Source organism: Xiphophorus hellerii, chromosome 15 (assembly GCF_003331165.1).
Source record: "Xiphophorus hellerii strain 12219 chromosome 15, Xiphophorus_hellerii-4.1, whole genome shotgun sequence".
Lineage (NCBI taxonomy): Eukaryota > Metazoa > Chordata > Actinopteri > Cyprinodontiformes > Poeciliidae > Xiphophorus > Xiphophorus hellerii.
Genome location: NC_045686.1, coordinates 16756864 through 16780112, shown reverse-complemented (window position 1 = coordinate 16780112; position 23249 = coordinate 16756864). Strand labels below are relative to the sequence as shown.

The following is a 23249-nucleotide window of genomic DNA, read 5'->3' as shown; positions in this document are numbered from 1 at the left end:
ACATTTATTTAAAACATAGTGGGAATTTGGCGTGATGTGGGTGAAATGAGAACAGCACGGTGGTGCAGTTGTTAGCATTTTGACCTCATATAGAAAGAAGGTCTTGGGTTCGAATTCCTGTCAGCATCTTTATGTGTGGAGTTTGTTTGTTTTTCCCACACTAATGTGACATTTCCAGGCATCCCGCTCTCATCCTCCCACTTAAAACGTGTGTTGGGGAAACAGGTCACTTTTAGGTGTGGGGTGTACGTTTGAGTTTCCATAAAATAGAGTGGAGACCTGTTCAGGGAAAAATGTTGCACAACTTTCTCACTTTCATTTTTAAATATTAAAACACATTAGAAAAGCACCAAAGCCAGAAATGCCATTGAACAAACTCAGGAAGCCTATCTGACTATCACACCTGAGTGAACCGGTTTATGTGTGATGTAAATGTAGATAAAAGGATTTACCTGTCAATAAATAATCTGAGCTGGTTGAGCAAGAATCCAGTCATTAAAACAATAGGTGCAACTATTTTAATGATCACATCCTTATTTCTGTCTGTTTTTTTGCTTTTAAATACTTCTTAGGAAAAAAAAAAACTTTCTGTGGTGGCAACATTTCTAAGCCATTTCATAAAAATAGCATCAAAGAAAAAAGGATTTATTTCCAAACATAAACACATATTTTTCCCAGTATTTTAATTTTCCCAAAACGTTAAAAACTGTAAAGTAAGAATAAATTTAATTTCTTTTAGGTTAGTTTGCTGGATAACTGCCAGTTTCTGATTCATCAATGCTTGTAAGGTGGACATTTTATCTTTGCAAATTGTTAATGCAGTTTACCGAAACTTAAAGTTTATTTCTAGATTTTGCATGGAAATAATTTAAAAATAATAAAACCTAAAAAGTCTAATAGAAAATATTTTCTTTCATAATGCAGAAAAACCTTACCGTCACTAGATGGCGCAAAAACAAAACAACTAGAAACATTGAACGGATTAGTCACAAAAAGAACAAACTTTACGTTTAGTATAATGTGTACATTGATATTCACTGATCTGAAAAACAAAGAAATACCGTTTCAAATGTCTAAAACCAGTCAATACATGAAACAATTCTCAACCCTGTGCACACACATCAAAAAATAAATACCAAACTAAAAACAACAACAAAAAATCCCATGGCGCAAAACTTATTTTCAACCATAAAGTTATGAAAACATTTCAAACGTAATCATGTCCTCATTCCTCATTAGATGGAAGCCAATCCATGTAATGAGGAACCTTCAGGAGCCACAGAGCTCCTGAAGGTTGAGGACACGCCCTCAAGTTTGGAAACGGTGCAGTGGATTCGTGGGTTTCTTTCCCCTCAGCTGCACATTTCACCGGGAAGAGAACACAGAAGCGGAGAGTCCTGAAGCCCTTTTCTCTCTTTCCTTGTTCTTTTCCTCTGTGGTGAGGTTAGCCGTCGAGTGGAGCGCAGCCTGCCGCGTTTAGCTCCCTGTGGTGCGGAGACAGAGGGAAATCCACCTGCCGGAGAGCGGACACACCTCGGGATGGATGCCCTGAAATCTGCCGGCAGAGCGATCATTAAGAGCCCCGGCGTCCCGCGACACACCTGGGGCGCTTCAAAGCATGAAAGTGAGTGAGACTAATGTGTTTGGACATATTGCAAATATATAATGAAGGAAATATTTGTCACACACACAGAGAGAGAGAGAGAGAGAGAGAACACAAGGACGTGGACTGCTGTCCTTTATTGTTGTTAAGATGTGTTTGCGTTATTGTGTTGTTTTATTTAATATGGCAATGAATTTCTCGATTCCTACAGAAAAGCGACCACATTAACTAGAATGAGATAAGATTACAGTGACACACCTGACCAATAAAACTGGCCACAGAGTGTTTTAAGTAAAGTGATCAGTATTTGTTTTTATTTAATTTTAAAGTTCCTTTAAAATTATTTAGCGGTTTATGATGGAAACCACTTAGACCAGGGTTTAATGTTAGTATGTTTTATCCTCCAAAACCAGTTTGGGATTATTACTGTACTGAAACATCCAGCTGTGACCAAGTACAATCATCCAGCTGCTCAGATTAATTATCTGTGTCAAGTGAACAGTCACACATCATGATGCTACCATCACCGTGCTTGACAGCTATTAAAGCAATACCTTGACTCCTTCAAATGTACTTTTTGTCACTGTGGCTGTCACTTTTCTTCAGAAGCCATTTGGTCTTGTTCAGGTGTAACTGGCAGGTGGGCAACTGCCAGTTTCAATTAGGCTAAAAGGTCTCTGTTCTGGGGCTGGGGCTTTCTGTGACTCCAAATACTTTTCCACCTTGTGTGGATCTACAATTATTTTTCTTAGATCTACACAAAGTTCCTTGGTTTTTTTTCTATTGTTATAAATGCAAATTAATACATTGAATCCTGTCCAATAAAGAACCTTAAGTTATTAGTGTGAATGCAAACTTCTGTTTGAATGTTTGTTTTATGATACCACTATAGTAAACAAAAAGAAACAGCCAGTCATTAGCATGTGTAGAAATCTAAATAGTTTCATTTGCTTATTTGTGGCATATAGTAATAGGAAATGGTTAGCTTCCCAACTTTTAATAAGCAAAATCATTATTTTGCACAAAGTAATGATGCTTTTGGAGGATTTTAACCCAAATATGGCAAAAATATTTTCATGACAATATCAGGGTGAAAAATATTAATAGCTCAAAGGAAATACAACAGTTGCTGGCTGACATATTAGAAAGTATCGGAAATTTACATTTTGCATGCCAGTAATATTTTCAGCTTCATTGCAGTAGATTCCCCTAAATGACTTAAATAGGAGTGACCCAGATGCTATAGGTCTTAGAAAGTGTTTGGAAAAATTGACATAAGCGCAGGAGAAGGAAAGGAGTCTAAGATATTAGATATTCTAAAATATTAGATAAAAATATCTAATATCTTAAATATTAGCTTCTATTTTTAGTTAAATATTTAAGAAAAATATTGTCATCACATGATTGTATAATGCTGTTGTGCCTTTTCTTGCATTCCTACTTTTGAGTTGATTTTAAAGTAGAAGTGGGTAGTAAAGTCCATGTCAATGTTATCTAATGAACATGGGAGGTACATTTGAGAGGAGACAGTTTTCTGCAGCCTTCTGGGTAGAAATGCTAATTATCATGCACCTGCATTTGCTTTATGCTCATAGTGAGGTAAAAAAAAACCCTCTGACTGCTGGAAGCGGGATGAAAAAAACAAAACATTCTACATCTCAGGTGGATTCCTGTTGGCCGACAAATAAAAGGAAATAGTGAGTGCCCGAGTGAAGAGTCCTTGAAACAAACCTCATCCCACCTTTGCTGACAGATTGTTTCACCGCCTGCAGTCCTGCTGTCTCACCACTGTGTCAAATGTGATCTCTAAAGCTTCCTTCCTGCAGCCGCACTGCCTGTAAGCCTCTAAATGCTAGCATGCTGCTTTATGACTAATCCGCTGCCCGTGTCAGCTGTCATTAAACACAACTAATTAATTTCAAATCCACAAAGACGTCCTTGGCATCTTTTGGCTTTGTAAAAGAATTACTACATGAATTATTAAATTCTGAACAAAGCAAAAAGTTTTCTCATTTATTTACGGTTTGTACTGAGTCATCTGAAAATTCTGGATGCATTTTGAACCGATGCACCCCTCCGCCCCACTTCCAAAGTGGTAGGAAAACAATGTTCACTATGTGATGACAAAAGCTCACATACAAGGCATCAACTTCCCATCACGAAAAAGCCAGTGTGTGACATTGTCAGCACAGCGATCTGAATTGTGCTGTTTTTGCCAGAAACATTGAAGTTAAAAAAAAATATATATAGATTGACAGGGTCAGAGCAAAAGCCAGCTGGATTTCATCACCTGATAGCAGAGGCAGTTTGTGTCTGTGAACCACTGGAGGAACCAGGTTGAAAAAACATGAACACTTTGTTCACAGACAACACGGGTGACTGCTGATGTCCCGAAGCTACTTAGCAGGCAATTTACTGAGAGGACAGGTGTTTGTGTGCCAGCTTGCAGCGATGTGTCAAAGCTGGCTGTCAGAATGCAAATAAGGTAAAGGTGCATCTGTCAGGCACAGTCCCATCCAGTAGGTGGATTAAAGTTTAGAAATCGGTCAAATATTTATGTCCTGCAATTTACCAAGGAAAAAACAACCCCAAAACAACTCTAGTCGGAAGTTATATGTACTCATATTTGTTTTTACTTTTAATCATGAATATGAAACATTCGTTTCCAGGAGTAGAATGATTAAACGGATAATAATAATAATAAGAGAAATTTGTGTGCACAAACACACAAAAAGAAAATACTTTTTCTTCTTCTTCCTTACCAACAATTTCAGACGACTTTCAAATGCCTGGCTTATTTTCTTCAGAAAAACTCGTAACGCTTGGTGCATGACTGTGTCATCATGGCCCTTTGCTGCTGTCTGTTGTCTGCTGAGGTCAAAACCCAAGTCAGGGTGGACAAGGACACAGCTTGTACTTGGAGTCCGACCGTCCCTTGGATCACTTCATGCTACAGCATTGAGGGCCTTTTCCGAGTCTCAGACATCAGATGCCCTCGGCAACAAAAGCGTGTCCCAGCGCTGTCAACATCAATCCAAAATGCTCTCGCTTTTGGGTTTAATCCAATAAGACTTTGTCCTTCAGGTTTAGTGTTGTTTTCTTGTAAATAGTCTTGTAGTTGTCAACGTGTATTATGTTTTGTTCAGTCTGACCCATAACATATGTATAAAAACTCAAGAGTATGCTTTTTTTTTTGCTGTGCTTTGTAGCTTAGAAAAAAAGAACGAGTTGAAGTAAGTGGATCGACCAGGGATTATATTCAACTGTTTGTGATCTCTGACATTAAATAGAGCCTGCAGTGGGACTGAAACCGTCAGTGGTTTGACTGAATGACATGCTGGAGTCACTGGTGTCAGCTACGGCTGTCCTGAAGGAGCAATTATCTCTCAATAGCTCATTAAGTCTGAAGAACCACTGAGTCAGCGGGGCTCATGTCATTGTGACATGATGTGTGCACTGGAATCTTCATGGTTCCTCTAACTGTGGCATAGAAGTAATTATAGAGCAAAAACAGCTGTCAAAAAAATGCTAAGACAAATGTGCATTGGAAATTATTTCACAGAAGACGGAGAGACCGTAAAAGGCATCATCAGTAATATTGGGCAAAATCTGCTAAGTGCTGACTGAGTGTGGTTGGATTGCAGTCGTGCACAAAGTCGGTCCTCGAGGGCCGGCATCCTGCATGTTTTAGTTCTCTCCCTGGTTTAACACACCTGGAACCAATGATGGCTCGTTAGATGGCCTAAGAAGAACATTGACATGCTGAAAAGGTTGTTACTACCACCATGGAGAGGACTAAAACGTGCAGGATGCCGGCCCTCGAGGACCGACTTTGAGTACCCCTGGATTAGGGGAAAAATGTGAACTCTGACCTAGTGAAACACTTTTTTTTTTTTTTTTACAAATTATGCCTGTTAGCTCAGGGAAATTATTCTAACATCAGTCCATAATACAACAAAATGTTTATTATCCAAGAACACAGATTTTATGATCATTGTTAACTGTGACTAGCAGCACGGTGTCCAGTTTTCTAGTGAGACCCAAAATGCTACATTTTAAGTATTGCCTCAGTCCTTAAATTGAAGCCAGATCAGTTTGTGGCTAAAATATTTAAATTAAAAGAGGAATACCTATTAATGACACCCAAACTTTACCACTTGTTGCTTTTTACACACAGCTTGCTTACTGAAGTTGCAAAATGTAACTAAAATGTTGTCTATAATGCTGAAGACATTGGTATTTGATAGAAATCTCCCAATCTGTTACGTGGGAGGTGAAAAGGTACTGGAACATACCACCTTTGCCATTACACGAATGACACCCAAATGCACAATCCCAAACTTTCATACACTTTTGTCAGACTTAGAAAGAATTGCTGAGGACAGATGTGCATAGTTTGGCTAACTTAAACAGGCACAAACTTAGCAACAGCCACCAGGGAAGTGTAGAACAGGGATTTTCAACTTCATTCCTCAATAGCTGCTTTCCTGTACTCTTAATATGTTTTCCTGGTTCAGCAAACCTGAATCAAATGAATAGTTACTTAGCAGGCCTCTGCAGGTCTTGATGAATTTGAATCAGCTGGTTTAAACCTGGGAAACGCTTCATGCTGGACCTCAAGCACCATCTCTTGAAGACTGGAGTTCATATTCACTAATGTTAATTTTCACAGCATTTCATGAGATAAATATGAACTAAAATGTGGTCTTACTAGCTGTTAGTCTATAAATTCAAAGCAATGGTACTCCAGGTAAGGAACCTCTCTTAGAATATTCAAACTTTCCCTTTAATATGGCTAGGGCTACCTTGTATTCCTTAGCCATTCTTGTATGCATAAGAAAATAAATGACATTTGTTCTTAGTACTCCCTTTTTCCAGCATAATATCAATGCTAATTATGTCCCAGGTAATTTGAACATCATACTCTATCAATCAATCAATCAAATTTTATTTGTACAGCACATTTCAGCAGCAAGGCATTTCAAAGTGCTTTACATCATTACAAACACAGAAACACAATGCAATCAACAATGATCTGTTGTGCTCTAAAGCACAACAGATCAGTCTGAAGTGACTCTTGCTTTCATATCAACTTCTTATAAGTTTTCGTTGTTTATGATTTCGGATGCTACATGACACATATGTTGTCTCTATCAGATCATTTCATAAATCTTATTCATTTACTTTTGCTGACATTCTTTGGCATGGCCCATACTGATTTAATTCTGTAGATTTTTCTCTCTTGTCTACATTATTCATGTTGACATGCTCATCAGTATCTCTAATAATATTCTGTCGCCATATTAGATGATCAAGAGTTGCTAATGAGCTTTCAAGTAGGAGGCTTTAAAGAATGAAACTTGTCTTCCCTATTGCAGTGATCAGACGTTATCAGTATTGTCTCGTATTAATGACTTGCTTTGACCTGATAAATTAAAGTCATTAGAAGGCTTTGCATATCAGCTTTCTTAAGGATAATTTAGAAAGCTCTTTTGGCTCCTCTATTTGATTCATATCTTTAGCTTGTTACACTAACCAACCAGTGTATTTTTAAACTTGAAATAAAATTTAAAAAAAAACAATGAACATTTTTCCTGCTTAATGGACAATAATACAGTTTTGTGGACTTTGACCTTTTAACTTTTTCCACTTCGGAGGAGCTCTGTTACCCATGAGACAAATCTCCCCCCAACAATCTTATTAGTTAGATTATCGTCAAAAGCAAAATCTCTCTGCTGACAGCTCTGCATAGCTTTTCTTTTTGTCTCATTTTTGCAAGACTTATTCTTCCACTTGGGTTCGATATGAAACTTGACAGTTTCTAAAGCCTTTTTTTTTTCTTTTCGTTGAAGCTTCAACAACCAATCAGTCATGTGTGAGACTAATGTCCTTTTAAGTGTAGTGAAGCTGTAGGAGTGTCACTGTTTGTTCATCCATTTGCACTCTTCTTTTGATATCCAAACATTTCCTGCATGAACTGCCCTACAACTTGGGGCTCAAACGTTATGGATCATAGAAACCACTGAGAGAACAACTAGACGGCAGAGTGTCACAATGATCCAATTTTTGGAATTTTTGCTTCACTTGATCTTGATGCATGTTGTAGACCAAATATATGTCTTAATGGCTCAAATGTACCCATGCAGAGAGATGACAGCACACCACTAAAAACTGCATAGTGTGTTACTAGAGGATCATTGCAAAACTTCAAGCTTTTTGCAAGTATCAATAAGCTTCTTGCAGAATATCTAATTGCAATTAATATAATTAAGGTCATTGCTTTTCCAGTCTTGTTAGTTGATACAGTTGTGGTCTACGTTTAATGACTTCTCCATAGAGACTTCTTGTCATTGTGGTCAATTAGCTCAATTCTGGTCTGACCATTAAAATGTTTCTTTACAAAGCATTTAGAAGAAACAGTTCACAAAAAAAAAACTTTTTAACAAATTTTGAACCAGAGCTGGTGTGCAGGTGAAAATTTCACTCAAGTTTTTTTTAGTGTTGACTATGGAGCAAGCTTTGTTTATTGAGCAGACCTTTTGACATGAATATGTTTTTAATATTTTCTCAAAATTAGAGAGGTGCTAGAATGGCAGAATTAACAGTTTAACAGTTAGGTATGCAAAGTACGGGGGCTTAGTTGTCCTGACGTTTTGGAGACAAACTTGCAACATAAAAACGTCTGGACTTAAAGATGCTTCTACCTCCACAACTATTGTTGCTGCGGTATTGTACCAAACCTTTGCTTATTTGCTTTCAGGAAAAAGGTCAGCATTAATGTCTGTATATATTTCAAAGCTAATGTCTGTGTCTTGTTGCTTTTTAAATAAGTTTTTGTTTTCTATCTTTTTTTGATGCCAGATGTAAAGGTGCATTTCTAGGTTGCATTTTCCAGTGAATGCATGCATCAGTTCATTGGTCTGGCAATCTGCACATTTGCATCTGTGTGATAGCAAATGACACGGATTATTTAAACTTCTTTTTTGCATAATGTGAAAAAGCAAAACTACATTCAATTTTGGAACTTTTCACAAAGCGATTTTTTATTTATTTATTTTTTTTGCTGTTGACATTTATTCCGGTAAATCTTTCTTTACTTATGTTAATAGAAGATTAAGATCAAAACGCACATGTCAAAAACTAATGTTATTACAAATATCTGCTAGTAAAGTAAACAGACGTATGCTCACAGAAGCAAGAGTTGTGCCACCTGTTTCGAACAATATTCTTCAAATTGAGAAAAACAAAGTGGTTCCATGCAGGAGTCATGACATACAGTCCACTGAGACCAGCTCTGCGTGCCTCTTTTATAAGATGAGGGACAAAGCGGGTGAGTCTGTTCTGTTTTAAAGTGCCAGATTTGTTGTGTTCAGTGTTAAGGAAGAAAGTTATTATTTAGCTTAAATTTTGGAAAAAGCATGGCTCTCCTTTCCTCCTGTTAGCCGGGTCCCAAGCGGATGTCGTCACGGCTGGCAAGGAGACGGCGAGGCACAATGACGTCACGGATCACAGAGTTTAATTCATACAAAGCACCGCTTGAATCCGTTAACAGAGCTGCAGAGGTACAGAGATATACATTTTCTCATAAAAATAAAGACACACAAGGGTAAACAGACACACACGAAACACATAGACAGACAAAGGCGCCCAACGTGGAGAGAAAAGATGATAAAAAAACTCCGTCTCTGTTTTGCTGTCCTGGCATTTTAAATCAAAGAGGCGTTTCCTTATTTAATATATGCAAAGAAGGCGTTCCGTTCTTTGACCAATTAGAGACCTTGTTCGGCCCCCCAAAGAACCCCGGAAACTCCCCTCATTACAGCTCCGATGTCTGGTTTTTATCTAAGTAAAGGCGGACCACTTCGTGCCCATCTCCGTCCGACACGGGCCGAGAGGCGCCAAGAAGTCTCTGACCCCTTTCGGACTGTAAATTTTATTGCTCTGTGTGTCAGCGGGGGAGGAAAAGGCCCTGTTTCCCCATGCTCAACAGAAAACTGTTCCAAACAAGAGCGTTGGCCATCCCTTTACACATGTCGCAAGACTAACTGTATTTTTTAGCACTAAAATAAGCATTTTCCTTAGCATCAGCAACTGATCAATATTCAGAGTTTAGGCATTTCTGCTGCCTCACTCTGTTTATTCTTTTACAGCTCTTTCTCTTCTGAGAGAGAAATACTAAAGGCTTTGGTTTTATACAATCTTCTTTGCATCAGATGCAAAAGTGCTTCAGGAGAAGGTGCTTTAAATGGGAAGCACTATGTTTTCATTCCTTTGTTTCTGGAGTTATTTTGAAGTGTCTTCTTCCCTTTTTCCTTCAGAGTTCAGTCAAAGCTCACTTCAGTCAAATTCAACATTAGTCACTCTTGTCTGTTGTTTTAAAATCCGATCTGTTCCCAAGAAGAATTTTAATTCTCTCTCTTAGGTTACGGAAAATGTTAGATATTGTAGCTTAGGATGCTCTGAACATTTTGCTTTGTCAAAAGAACATTGTTAATTTTAAGACACAGAGGATTACAAGATATATGAAAACTGTTCTATTTCTATTTCTAAATGTGTGAATGTTACCATTTTGCAAAGATGGTTAGAACAAATGTTTCCTAAAACCTTAACTAGGCAATGTTTAAATTGGGTAGAGGATGAGTATCAGCACATAAGGTGAGGCTGCGTCATGGATTACCTTTTTGGGACTTGGATATTTTTGTGCTTTTTTTTGTTCTAATAAAATAAGACAATATTTTAATATTCAAGTTAATTTTCCTGCTGTATAATGCAAAATGCTAAGATGTTTTGCCTATCAGAACTACTAAATGCTCTCATGATCCAAGATTTGTTTAATGATGTTGTTGGTTTTCACCTTAGTGACATCAATTATCTTCCAAACTGGAGTCATAAACTCAATTTTATTTCTCTTAAGAAATCAGTCTAAGAAATCTAAAATACTTAGACTGATCAAAACTAGACTGAATCATTCCACACTGAAAATAGAAGCACAAAAATATTAGCAGTGTTATGAAATAATAACTCTTTTCAAACTCTAAGACATTCTGCGAAGATTTGACAGTTCCCAAAAAGCATTTAAAGGAAATTTTGAACCAAAGCTGATCCTTAGAAGGATTAAAATGGCTCCTTAATCAAGGTGAAGTAACATCCACGTTGTCATGATCAGTCAGTGTCAGCTACTGTATTTTTTTAAATATTTCCTTCCATGCAGGCATTCATTCTTGTAATCTTTGAAAGTAGTCTTGATCAGTTGCAGTCTAGGTTTTTGTAAAGTCTGTTATACCATGTTTATTAGATGAATAATATCTGACAGGAATATCTTAAAGAAATAGGAAAGTATCTCTGCCTTCAACCTGAGTCATCTTTAGTATTTGTGTAGATTCAAAGAAATAGAAAAGTATTTGCTGAAAATCTATGTAATAATTTAGAGGCCTTTTTCTTCCCTTATTCTTCAGTCAGAATTAGTTGAGCTTATTGATCAGAAATTGATTTAAAGAGCAGGCAGTGTTCAAAGAGAGTCTTAAAAGCTTTTGAGCATGCACTCTTTTTAAAAGATTAGAAAAAGATCTGTTCATCAGGAACCTTTTAAAACTTTTGCAAAGTCGTCTGGGCTACAAAATGCATGAACTTAAAATAATCAGTGAGCTATAAACTTATTTCAAGGTCCACTTAATATTGTCATTAAAGCATGCTTTCAGTTTCAAATTGCTGTTTCATTTTATTTCCGTGCATCGTCCTGTGTCTGCATCAGATCTTGTGGGCGCGTTTATTCTCACTGTCCTGCTGTAGAAGTATTGATTTTTAAAAGCATGGCTTCATATTATTAAACCACGCTCCACATCATATTTCATATTGATTTTCATTCTCTGGCTGTTGAGAATTGTGTTATGGATGGTGTATGACACTTTCTTGTGGATTCTGGTTAAAAGCATCTGCAAAATCTCTCTAAAACCTTACAGACAGGAGGTAAAAATACATCCTCCTGTCTGTAACCCATCCGCAAGCATAATTAAACTTTAAGTAATCGCCGCTGGGTTCCACAAACGTCATCATTGCGCGGTTTTCCGCAGTCTCGCCCTGGACTGTTTTTAGCACCAACTGTTTCCCTGGCCTGAAGTGAAGTGAATTATGTAATGGAGAGAAACAGAGATCCTATCGTAGGAGGGGTGCAGGTTCAGTCAACTGCAGCAACACAAACACAGCCCAGCTTTCTGTGTGTCCATGCACTGAATCCCCTACAGATGAAGGCTCTGTCTGCTTAAAGTCCAAGGCAACTGTGGCTCAGGTTAGGGCATCACCAAAGCATCACTTTGGTGCAAGAGCCTTAATGAGGATTTTTTTTTTGCTGCACTGTGGGTGTCTTGTGTGTGGGAGAGAAATATTAAACACTGCAAATATGTTTTGTTGGCGTGTGCAGGCGAGTGTTTGCATATCAGCTCAGCCCTCCTGTCCTACAGAGACAAATCCCATTTCTATTTTTGTGCTTTTAAAAAATTCAACTCCCCACACCTTTCCAAAGACATGATGTCCCTTTTCTGAGATCAGCACTTAGAGCAAATACACCTACTCCTAAAAATAGCCTCATTCCATCAAGCTGACGGTGGAGCACCAGTGTAGCTCAGTGCTGTCGAGAAATGTTTTGTGCTTTAGCAAAAACTGCTGGATGTGAACTTAGCTGAGTTAAACTGAGTTTCACTGATTTCTTTATAATGAAACAAGCTGAAGATCTCAATATTTATTGATTTTCATGCTTATGTATTTATTTTTTTGCATTAATCTTGCTGCACTCTATAACAACATGATGCAGTTCCTCAGTGGCAGCTTTATGATATGGGTGACATGGACAACCACCCAGGGCGGCATCTTGTGGGAGGTTTTGTTTATCAGTGTGTGGAGTAGATTTATGGAATGGATTGAATGGTGAGTTTAAAAAAAGTACAAATATAAACTAGCTTAAAAATCTCTTTAAAAAGGAGCTTATTCAAAAATAACACTTTCTTGTGGATTGTGGGTCTTTGAGACATAGGATGATTGTCTCAATGACCAAAAATGCTATTGATGACATTAAACATTTCTGGTGTTTGGAGATTTAAATGTTTGTAGGTTGATGAGTATTAGAGGGGCAAGAAATCATAAGCTATTATATCTTCTTCCTTCTCCTTTTCAAACAGATAATATAAAATTGCATGCATTAAAGAACATCTTTAATGCTAATACAACAAAAAGAATCCCTGGGCTTCAATTCCAGATCTTCAGGAAACTGTCCCAGGAATTTTATATTGGGCATGATGATTTGTTTTAATTTAAATTTTTTCTTGTTTTTACTTTTTGTCTGTTTGAAATAAATAAATTAACTAATTAATTAATTAATGTCCCTCACATTAGCAAGATGTTAGAAAATGTTTTGTTTTTACACCAGTGATAGCTGACAGTGTGTGTTTCTTTCAATTGCCAGTCATTTGAGTGTATTCACAGTCTTCGATGAAAAGGAGAAATGGTTGAATAAATGAATGATGTTGAGGATGAATTATTCTCTCTCTCCTTCTGAATGTTTTATTTGCAGCAACCTCTACAATTACTGACACCCATGGTGAAAGATGTGTCAACACTTTTTAAAATAAATGAATCTTTCATGACAGTAGCATAATCTTAAACTGAAAAATTGCTGCAGGTCTCCAACAGTGAACTTTGAAGATTTTTTTTTTTTTTTTTTAAATTTAATCTGCTATCCGCTTTACTGTGCATGGTGGCAAGATAAACATGGATCCTCATCCAGCCTTGTTTGTCACAGTTCCAGTTGCTGTTGCATATGCACATCAATGAGGGTAGATAGGAGAAAGTTCAGCAAGTGAACAGTGACTCAGACTTGGACGCTCTTTCCTACAACAGAACCAAAGCACCTCAATCTGTAGCTGTCTTTTCACATGATCCAACAGTAGAAGGGATATTTTACCAATTCACTTCCAAAACAAGAGTGAAGCTGCAATTTGGCAGCTTATTTTGATAACAGACTGGCAAATGTATGATATGACTAATGATATTAGGAAAACACAAAATCCATCTTACCAATACACAGACTTTACAGATGCTAAATTGTGACCAGATTATAAAATTATGATCTGCCAAATTCTGTTCAGTGAGTATTCAGTTTTTCAGGATAAATAGAAATTGTGTTCAATTTAAGGGGAAACGTCATTAAATAAAAAGTAATGGGTAAGATGCATTGTATAATAATACTACATAAACTTTAAAATTGGCTTAAAAACAGTAAAGCATCTGAATAAAACCTGTTTTACATAGCTGAGCAAATTAATTACTTCTTGAGGAAGGCAGTAATAATAAAGTTCACCATTCAACTTTTACTCCGTATATAAGATCTTTGTAAACCTTTGCCAGTTGCACTGCGGTGACATGCTTGGTATGACTGCTTGAAGTCTCAAATGATCTTTCTGCTGTGATTCATCCTCCTGAGCTTATAAAATTTCTTCCAGCTTTTTGGAGATTACCAGCCAAACTTTAGGCCTCATTGAAAACTGAGCAGTTTTATTGAAGACGAGCCAAAACCACTCTTGTCCGGGATATCTCCACACTAAATGTTTTGTTACTTTAACAGCATTACCTTATCACCAGTTCTTGATCCATACCTGTTTTCCCTTAGAACAAAGTTCTTCTGTGCTATAAGAGACAGAACAGGCTGGGAGGCATGAAGATGCCCATATTTGAATGGAATGTACTTTTGTCTTTCCCACTTTGAAGAGCGACACTTAAATAAAACGGCCATCATGCCACATCATATGTATAACAAAAACTCTTATCAACTAATGTATGAGTTTTAATAAAAGGCTGAAATAGGAGTCATAGGGGTGCCAGCAAAGTAATTGCTTTAATAAAAACAGCAGTTTCTTATAAAGTGGGAATTCATTCCCTCCATGTTAAATAAATGTTTCCAAACTAGATGCTGTAATCAAAAAAATAATTGGTGTGAAATTTTATTGAAGAGCCTTGCACAACTTTAGCAGGTGAGCTGATAAATTTACAGGGAGCTGTTTCTATGGTCCAAAAGATAATAAAAAATAAAAAGATGTCAGATTTTCTTTTGGTCACTTCAAGTGCTACAACTAACCAGACCAAGTCTTTTTTCTTCTGAGTAACTTGTTAGTGTGTCTAACCCAGGAAGCTTGGATGAGGTCAGCTGTTTCTTATTTTTGTGTTAATATCAGCTTTTTTTTTTTTTTTACGTTTGAATTTGGCTGATCCAATGTATGACCTGCTTTCTTTTTTTAAAGTCATTTTTTAAATTTCCTAATCGATAGCTGAAGCACTTACATTGATTATCCCGTTACCTTTGTACTCCAGAGACAGGACACCCGAGAAGCTGAGTTATCTGGCTGTGTACCACAACCATCCATCACACAGCTGGATGGGTCAGAAGTGCTTTATCACATTAGGAAGGGTTCCTCTGGGATAGCCTCACATATTAAAGTGTTGCAGAGATATTTGGTCTCAACTGCAATTTGCAGCTCTCAAAGGTGACGTTTTCTTTTTCTTTAATAATGGATGGGGAAGTTCCTAATTCCCAAAGTAATTCCTTATTTTCCAGAAATTGTTTTATAAGCTTTTATTTGAATGGGGAAAAAACAAAATCATAAATGTCAATTATTGTTGCATGAACAGATGTCTCTTTAGAGAGCTGTTCATAGTTGATGAAAATGTTGTTGGAGACTGCTGAGGAAAACATTTGTCAGCAGAAAGACTACCGCCCTGTTTGAATACTTGGTTTATGAATTACCAACTTTGAACAATGGCCTAATACAGTACCCTGCTGTTTGTAAATGTCACGGCCATTTGTTTACTTTAGGTCTGGAGATTCTTTCCCTAGTGAACTGTCAGGCCCCAAATAACATAGATGTCATCCCATCATACTTTAGCTTTGTAATACCATGTCAGTGCTGACTTTTAATAAAAACTGAAACAACTTAAAAATGCTTTACCGTATGATCTCATGTTGCTGTGTTCATTCAAGTCGAAGTTTTGCCATCTACCATTAGAGCGTAGATCTATAAAATTGATTTAAGGTACTTTTAAAGGACAGTTACAGGGCAAATCGCTTCTGTATTTATTGACCTCTGCTGTGTGAAGGCTGTAAACATCCCGTGTGACAAACGCTTTTCTTGCTTGCTCCTCTTTACCGTGACGTTTTTGATTTATTTGTTCATATAAAAGCAGATAATAGCCACCATCTTAATGGGGTTACTCTGTCTTTTTAAATAACACCTGCATTTAACAAACAACATTAGTCCTTGGAGCTGAGCACCGTATCACATTATGTTTTTATTAATGATGCCTTTCCAGTTTATAAATTACTTTTCAGGGTTGTGCCACATTGCAACATGTTATTTTTTTTTACTCTTCAGTTTGGCAGTTCTGATGTCTGAAATTAAAGCAATCACCCAGAGATTAATGCAGGCAGTCTAATACATTATTCTTAAAGGGACCATAAGGTAATGTGTTGCCTGACTACCCGATTTAGACACCCCAACTAATTAGTCAAGCATTATCAGTCTTACTCCACAAAGATTGTAAGATCAAAAATATATGAATTGCACAATAAACACTTGGAAAATTACTAGTAAATTCTTATTTATTTTTGGCTTACTGCCAAAATAGTCATAACCCTGGTAGATTTTGGTTTATTTTTATTTAAACAAGAAATTTGATTCTGGTAAAAAAATGAGATATATGTCGCAAAAGGTAAAACAATAAAAAATGAGTATCAATAAATGGGAAAAAGTCTGTTTATATACCTTATTAAAAATTGGCTTGTATACCATTCTTAATAATCACTGGAAAACAAATTTTTGTTACTTTAGTAATCAAGTTGTTCTTATAATTGTTGACCAGCCTTTATGTTTCTACTACTATTTTAAGAATTTATGCTGCATGATGCGCTCCAAGTCTTTCAAGTTAGAAGACAACAGTAGATCTGACAAACTGAGAGACATTTAAGTGTTGATTACTGGACAAGTATCAGGTGGTTGATTAGAAACTGGGAGCAGCTGTGAGGGAAGACAAGTAAAGTTGAGGAACTGGAAATGGGAGGAATGGTTGACAGAAAACACCGAAGCAACAAGGGAGCATCAGATAAATGCCACAAATAAGGTTAAATACAAAGCTAGATTCCCAAAGATTATAACTCATTCATTTCCAAATCCGATTGTGGCACTCGGTGCATGCTGAATCACACTAACTCAGGCCGGAGGGAGAGCAAGATTAAACTTTAGCAATTATTTCTATTAGTTTATCATAATAAGAAGTAATTGCTAACTTTGCTAACAAATTTGTCTCACTGCAGCGAATGATCAAACTTCTTTGGGCCAAAAAGTGGGGAACTAAAAATTTACATTTGCTCCCCTACATTTGCTTGAAGTAATAATGGGGCTGTTGCTCCACCTTAGGCCCTGTAGTTGAGAACATGTGGATCCTTACTCATTTGTTTCTATCATCTGCTATCATCCCCAGCTTTACAGTAAAATTTCTTTGTTGTTAAGTACGTAAGTTTTAATAGCTTTGTAATTTCTGGTTAATGCTTAGATATTTTTTTTTTCACTCAGTTCTGTTTGCGATGCACAAGCTCCATTGCTTAAAACAGAAAATTGAACTGACGGATATGAACACCCTGGGGGTAACAGTGGAGAGTGGGGATACTGTAATTGTCATGAACAATCCTGTATCTGGGAATCAGAGCTCTGTGGATTGGATTAAAAGCAAACATAAGATAAAATCACTGTCTGCTTATCTGTCTCAGTATCCTCCACCTTCCAATGCTAGCCACACACCAACTGTTAGCGTCAACAGAGTAAATATTAGCCCAATTTTCACACTGGGATACCAGCTATATATAGAATGCAGGAAATTATCCAGGACCAGACCCTGCATGTCTGTGTTGGCTTTTAATTTGATGCCCATAATAACGCCAGGCAGTAAAATAACCTGCTGTTCTAATCCAATTCCACTCCGGACTCTTCTCCAACCTGAAGTGGGGAAAATAAAGCTCCTTTACTGCTGGATGTGTAAACATCAGTTTCCAATTAATGATTCACAGAGGCTTCAGAGGACAGATTGAGAGTTGAGGGTTATGTTTTGCATAATAGATGCAGAGGAATGTAATTTATATTCAAGATATAGTTTGGGAAAAGTAAAAGAATACCTTTTGGTTTAAAAAACAGTCTCTTCTGTCTTAAAAAATGTCTTCGTGAAAGTGCACATTTGAATTAAAGGAAATATTGTAAGTACTAGTCTGAGAACGGATGGCACTCTAGATTTTGAGGCTAAAACAGTTGAAACAGTGAAACATTCAAAGCTGAATTTACTGTTATCTGCCGCTTTTCCGTGACTTGTCTGACTTAATACAAAACCCAAGCATATCACTTTCCTCTGCCTCTTTTATATTTAATGCCAGTCTTTAAAAGATCCTAATTTGCATTGGCCCAATTTGCTCATTCAAAAGAATTCCCAGGATCCTTAAGATGAACAATGGATATGGATATGGAAGTGAAAGCCTTCAATGAGAGTTATGCTGAAAATGAAATTATGTTGTATGAGACATATGTGTTCTCATTTATTCGAGGAGCTCGAGGGAATTTCTGATCGAATTATGTTGCTCCTTAAGCCTTTTGATCGCTGTCGCTGAAATTAAAATGGCTTTCTGTATAGAAATTTAATGAATGATGTTGAATTAAAAATGGATGTTGAGAAGAAAAAAACTGTATTTCTTCTTTGCTTTGTAGTTTTAATCGTATTGCTTATTTGTGTGTTTTTACATTGTAGTGTCTCGGAAGTGAAAAGTATTTCACCCATTTCTCATGTATTCGTTTTTCTTTTCCCTCAGAATTTTTAGTCAGATATTTACCATCTTGAACTACTTGCAAGATGTCACAATATTAGTAAATTAAATTGTGTTCTGGGGCCATTTTAAAATTTTATGACATAAATTAAAACGGGACCTTTATCAATATTGACTTTTCAGTCAAAAACTGATTTTATAGGTACAAAAATCATTTTATGTCAATGGCTTGAAGAAAGTGTCCTGGTTTTACAAAGTAGGTCTCAAAGATTGTAAATTTATCATCCAGATACTACAACAGTGACAATACCAAAGGTTATTTTGTGCTATTGAACAAATTTCTATAAAATCAACAATGTAATCTACAGAAGATTGACGAGTCCATGGCGCAAATAAAGCTAGGATGATTTCAAATTGGGCTGTTATCATGAAAATAAAAAAAGAATGAAATATTTCAAGCTAAATGTCCTCTACAAAAACCAGCATAAACTGCTTGTCTGGTATTATTGGTGTATAAACTTCTTATGCTGCCCCCAAAAATTAGAGTGATGGTGATTAATTACCACAACAAAAAAGGTTTGCTGTTGTTTCACTAAATGTTTTGGATTGTAGGACACTGCTCCAGCTTTCTGTGGTTTGTACTCTTCTCTTGAAGCCGAGCCAAGTTGTTCAGTCAGGCAGTTTGCAGGTTCCACCTCCTAGTTACTGCTGGCCTCTCAGCAATGCAGCCTGGGTTGCCTGGCAACATAATCTGTTTCTCTGACTTTATTTACACAGGTTGCATCATCCTAGGCATTTTCTGTGTCATATTTATTCAGTTTATTAAATTAGCACTAATTCAAAACAAATTGAATACCTGTGCAGTTTGAAAACCAATTGATCCGGGTTGTGTCAAGGAATTCATAGATAAAAAACATACAACCTGCTCATGTGAACAGTCAAAATTAACCCATAAAATTTGATGGAATCCTAATATTAGTGGGTTTTTTAATTAAATTAATAAAAAGGTGGCTTTTTAATGACTGTGTCAATTAGAGCAACATCTCATTCTGACAAAGCTCGTGGCGACTATCCCGTAAATGAAAACAAGTTATGTTAACATCTTACCTTTTAGAGACTTAGAGGGTCTTCAAAATGTTCAAGGAAAGGAAAAGGAAATTTTGATTTACTAAGCTTATTTCTGGTAATAATTTAGGAGATCTTGTTTATCAAATATTCTAAAAAAAAAAAAAGAAAAGAAAAAAGGCATCCCAGAAATGATCAGGATGCTGAAATCTTAAGAGGCTTTGAATAAATGACAAGGATTTTGGTGTTCTATTGAACAAGAGTAACAAATGATGATAAAGCCGAATACTTGTGTGTGTACATATACATGAAAATTCACTCGCTCTTGAGTGATTCTGGATTGGCTGAGAGGCAACCAGCACCCTGGAGTGGTTCTAGTTAGCTATTCTCTCAGAAACTACATGAAAGCATGGGATTTTCTTTCATACTTTGTTTGCTGTGAAAGTCAGAGGAAGCAAGGATCCAAAAGGTAAAAGGTAATATAGGGGACGGATTCAAGCAAGCAGTGAAAAGAGTAAGAGCTTGAACAGAATCACTTTACATGGTTGTTCCCTCAAGGCAAACTCAGGAAACCAGTTTCATCCACAAACCCCCAATGCGCCCCTCCCAGACACCCGTGCCATTCCAGCCCACCACCTTCCCTGAATGTGCGGCCTATTTTATCTGTCAAGGTGGCGTCCCAGATTCAAACTTCCAGCAGATGAGTAAAACAGTGAGGCAGAGATTGCATCAAGGAGGAGGATGAAGAGAATGCGGGTGTCACTGGGGTTCTCAAAGTCAGCCGACTTCTTCTTGACTAATACTGTAGAGTCGTGTTCATTTCTCCTATTAAATACTGTCCTACTTAATGACCTGTGGAGAAATAGAAAAAAAGGGACGGTGTTATTATTTTGACCCTAGAGCACTAACTCACTCTAACAAATTTTAAGCTCGTCACTTGAGGACTTTGCTTGCCTGCACAGATGCTTTTTCTCTTGCGTTGTTATTCCTGTGTGCATTTGTCTGTGTGCTTCTGTTTGCGTTATTAATTAACCAGCAGCGTAGGTGTCGAGCCAAAGGAGAATTCACCCGGGTACAATTTTGACTTCTCAGAGCAAATTAAATTACGAGCGTGGCACTCAATGAAACAGCTGCATGTAGCTGAAGGCGTGCAGAGCACATGGCCCCTTATTATGGAGCAACAGTTCCCCAATGCTGCACTGCACGCCTCGGTTCATTCAGCACAACGTCTTTTCACAGACAAGTGGATTTGTAACTTTTGCGTGATTGCGCTTGAGGTTTCCATGCGGTAAAATGTCATCAGTTTGCCCTGCTCTGTTGTTGCGCATTGATTTATGAAGTGTGTCATAACAATACAGTGTTTTTTTGTGTGTGTGTGTACATACACATAAAGGAGTCAGTGCCTTAGCTGCCATATGCTGACTATTAAATTATTTCCAGGCTCCACTTTATTAAACTCAGAAATGTCATGAGTTCTCCACTAAGGCATCGACTCTTCAATAATCTCTAAATTGAATCATCTTGATGAGCACAAGCTTACACAGACTTGCACTCAGGTCAAGTCAACGCATGACTTTCCCTCTAACAGTTCACATAGCACAAATATATTTCTCCTTTAGGATTCTCTTCAACATGTAAAAATCCAATTAGCCACCCTTTTTTCTGTCACTCTTATCACTCCCAGTCCCACTTGCACTGAATGTATTAAAAATTTAAGCGCTCTCTTTTGGGTGTGGGTGATGAGGGGGTGTTTGTGATATATTGGAAACCCTGCAGCATCAACATAAAGCTCTTAAATAATTCATGGGTATTTTCTAGTGAAGAGACAACATGAACTGTAGCACTTATGCCTGTAGGGCTGTGATGTTTTGATAAAACTTGCATTGCCTTAAATGTTTTGACCTGGTGTGGATGTTTGGATGTATCCAAAGGTCTGAAAGTTTTAATGGAAAATTAAAGCTTGACTGTTTGAAATTGACGGGTTTATATATATATATATATATTTAATAGATACTGAGTAAAAAAAAAAAATCTATTTTGAAACTGGTAATCTGGACCTTAGTAGTTTGATGGTTTTCACATTGTAATTTTCCAGGTTGACCAAAGCTCTAGAGAGAAGTGCAATTGGTTAAAGGAAAAACAAACTCTTTTTTTTTTTTTTTTAGAAACAAATGTGATCTTATTTAATGTTGCTAAAATTTTAATAAATGTATTAATTCTCACAGCAAACTTTAGATTAAATTATTATGTTCTCATATTGTTCATATGAAATGCACAAACCCTGTAAATTCAAGACGAACAATTCAGGAATAAAAGCAATCCAAGCAATGGCAACCCTGTGTGTTTGTAGAACATGGATTACTGTTTGCCTTCATCAGCTGACATCTTCACTGGAAATTGCTTCCACTTTTTTGTTTTTCTAGCTGCTGTGTGTGACCTATTACCTACTGAGATGAGACAGTTTCTCCCCTGTGGGTTAATTAGGTATCAAAAAAATTCACCCCAAGAGCTAAAATGGAACATGTACTACACTGGAAGCTATTGTTATCTTATCACCCACTACAGCCAAATGATCTGTGGTGCTTATGCCGTCCACTATGTACCCAGAGCATTTGCATTTATTACCACCAAATGTGCCCCCTGCTTCTGAACCAGCCTCCACAGTGTGATTGAAGAATGGTTAATAATTCAGTGAATTTGGAAGGAGCACAGCGAGGATTTTAGTCGCCTTCACAGCTGCATGGGGTCTGCCAGTGACAGATGGCTCAAACCGCATGGAGAATTCGGTGTCAGCATCCTCCTCTATAACGTTGGACACTGTGTCCAGCATTATAGTGGTGAGGCCACTTTTTCCTCTTTTTTTTTCCCCTAGTCATTGGTTGGGGTGCTATGAAAAGGAATTCATAGATATTGAAAGACAAAAAAAAAAGTTCTTAATTGAAAGCCTCGACTTGTATTTTAAACAGTTACATGCTACATAGCTTGGTCTGTCTCCTGTGTGGAAGTGGTCTGTTGATTGACCACTGTTACGCCCCCCCAAGGTCTAGGGGTTCAGGGACGAAAAAGGGGAATGAAAATATGATTTATTACAAAATGAAGGTTTTCACAGAACCAAAACACAATACAACTTAACCCAATTAAACAAAAGTAAAGGACCAACAAATGCAGAAATCACTGAGTGCAAATTAAATAACAAGATGTGCAAACACATCAGTCTAAAGTAACTCAAAACAACCAAAAAGAAAGGACAAAAGGGAGCACCAAAACCTCCCAAACACAAGCCTCTAGCTTGTTCAAGATTTACCTAAAGCAGCTTCAAACCACTTAGCGAAATAAGCGAGAACAAAATTGTTCAAACTGTCCAAAACAGTCACCAAACACGGAAGGTGGGGGTCAGCTGTACACAACCTCTTCCTGCTAGCTGCCCCACTGGAGGAATTAACTCAGACGTCTTTTATATGGTGCAGGTGGGTCTCATCAACGTCTGATTGGCTTTGCTGCTCCAATGGGGTGGCTGCTCTCCTGCAGCTTCTAGGCAGCTAATCAGAAAGCTGTGCCCGCACAGCTGATCCTGCATAATAGAAAAAAACAAAGAGCCTGCACAGCCTCAAGAGGCCAGGGGCCGTAACACTCCCCCCCTTAAATTACAAAACCAAGTTTTGTAAATGCTGAATAGTACACCAAACAAAAGAATACTCACATCCTGGACAGGCCATCTGCAAGAACATTTTCTGCCCC

General features: G+C 37.3%; 1 protein-coding gene across 1 annotated transcript in view; it reads left to right on the top strand.

The window, feature by feature from the left end:
* Positions 1 to 1266: 1266 nt before the first annotated feature.
* Positions 1267 to 23249, top strand: part of LOC116734496 (low density lipoprotein receptor adapter protein 1) — a 43678-nt gene continuing 21695 nt past the window's right edge. Inside the window, exon 1 of the mRNA XM_032585930.1 lies at positions 1267 to 1624. Within this exon, the coding sequence (XP_032441821.1) occupies positions 1540 to 1624 (85 nt within the window). The 5' untranslated portion in view covers positions 1267 to 1539. The remainder of the gene's footprint in view (positions 1625 to 23249) is intronic.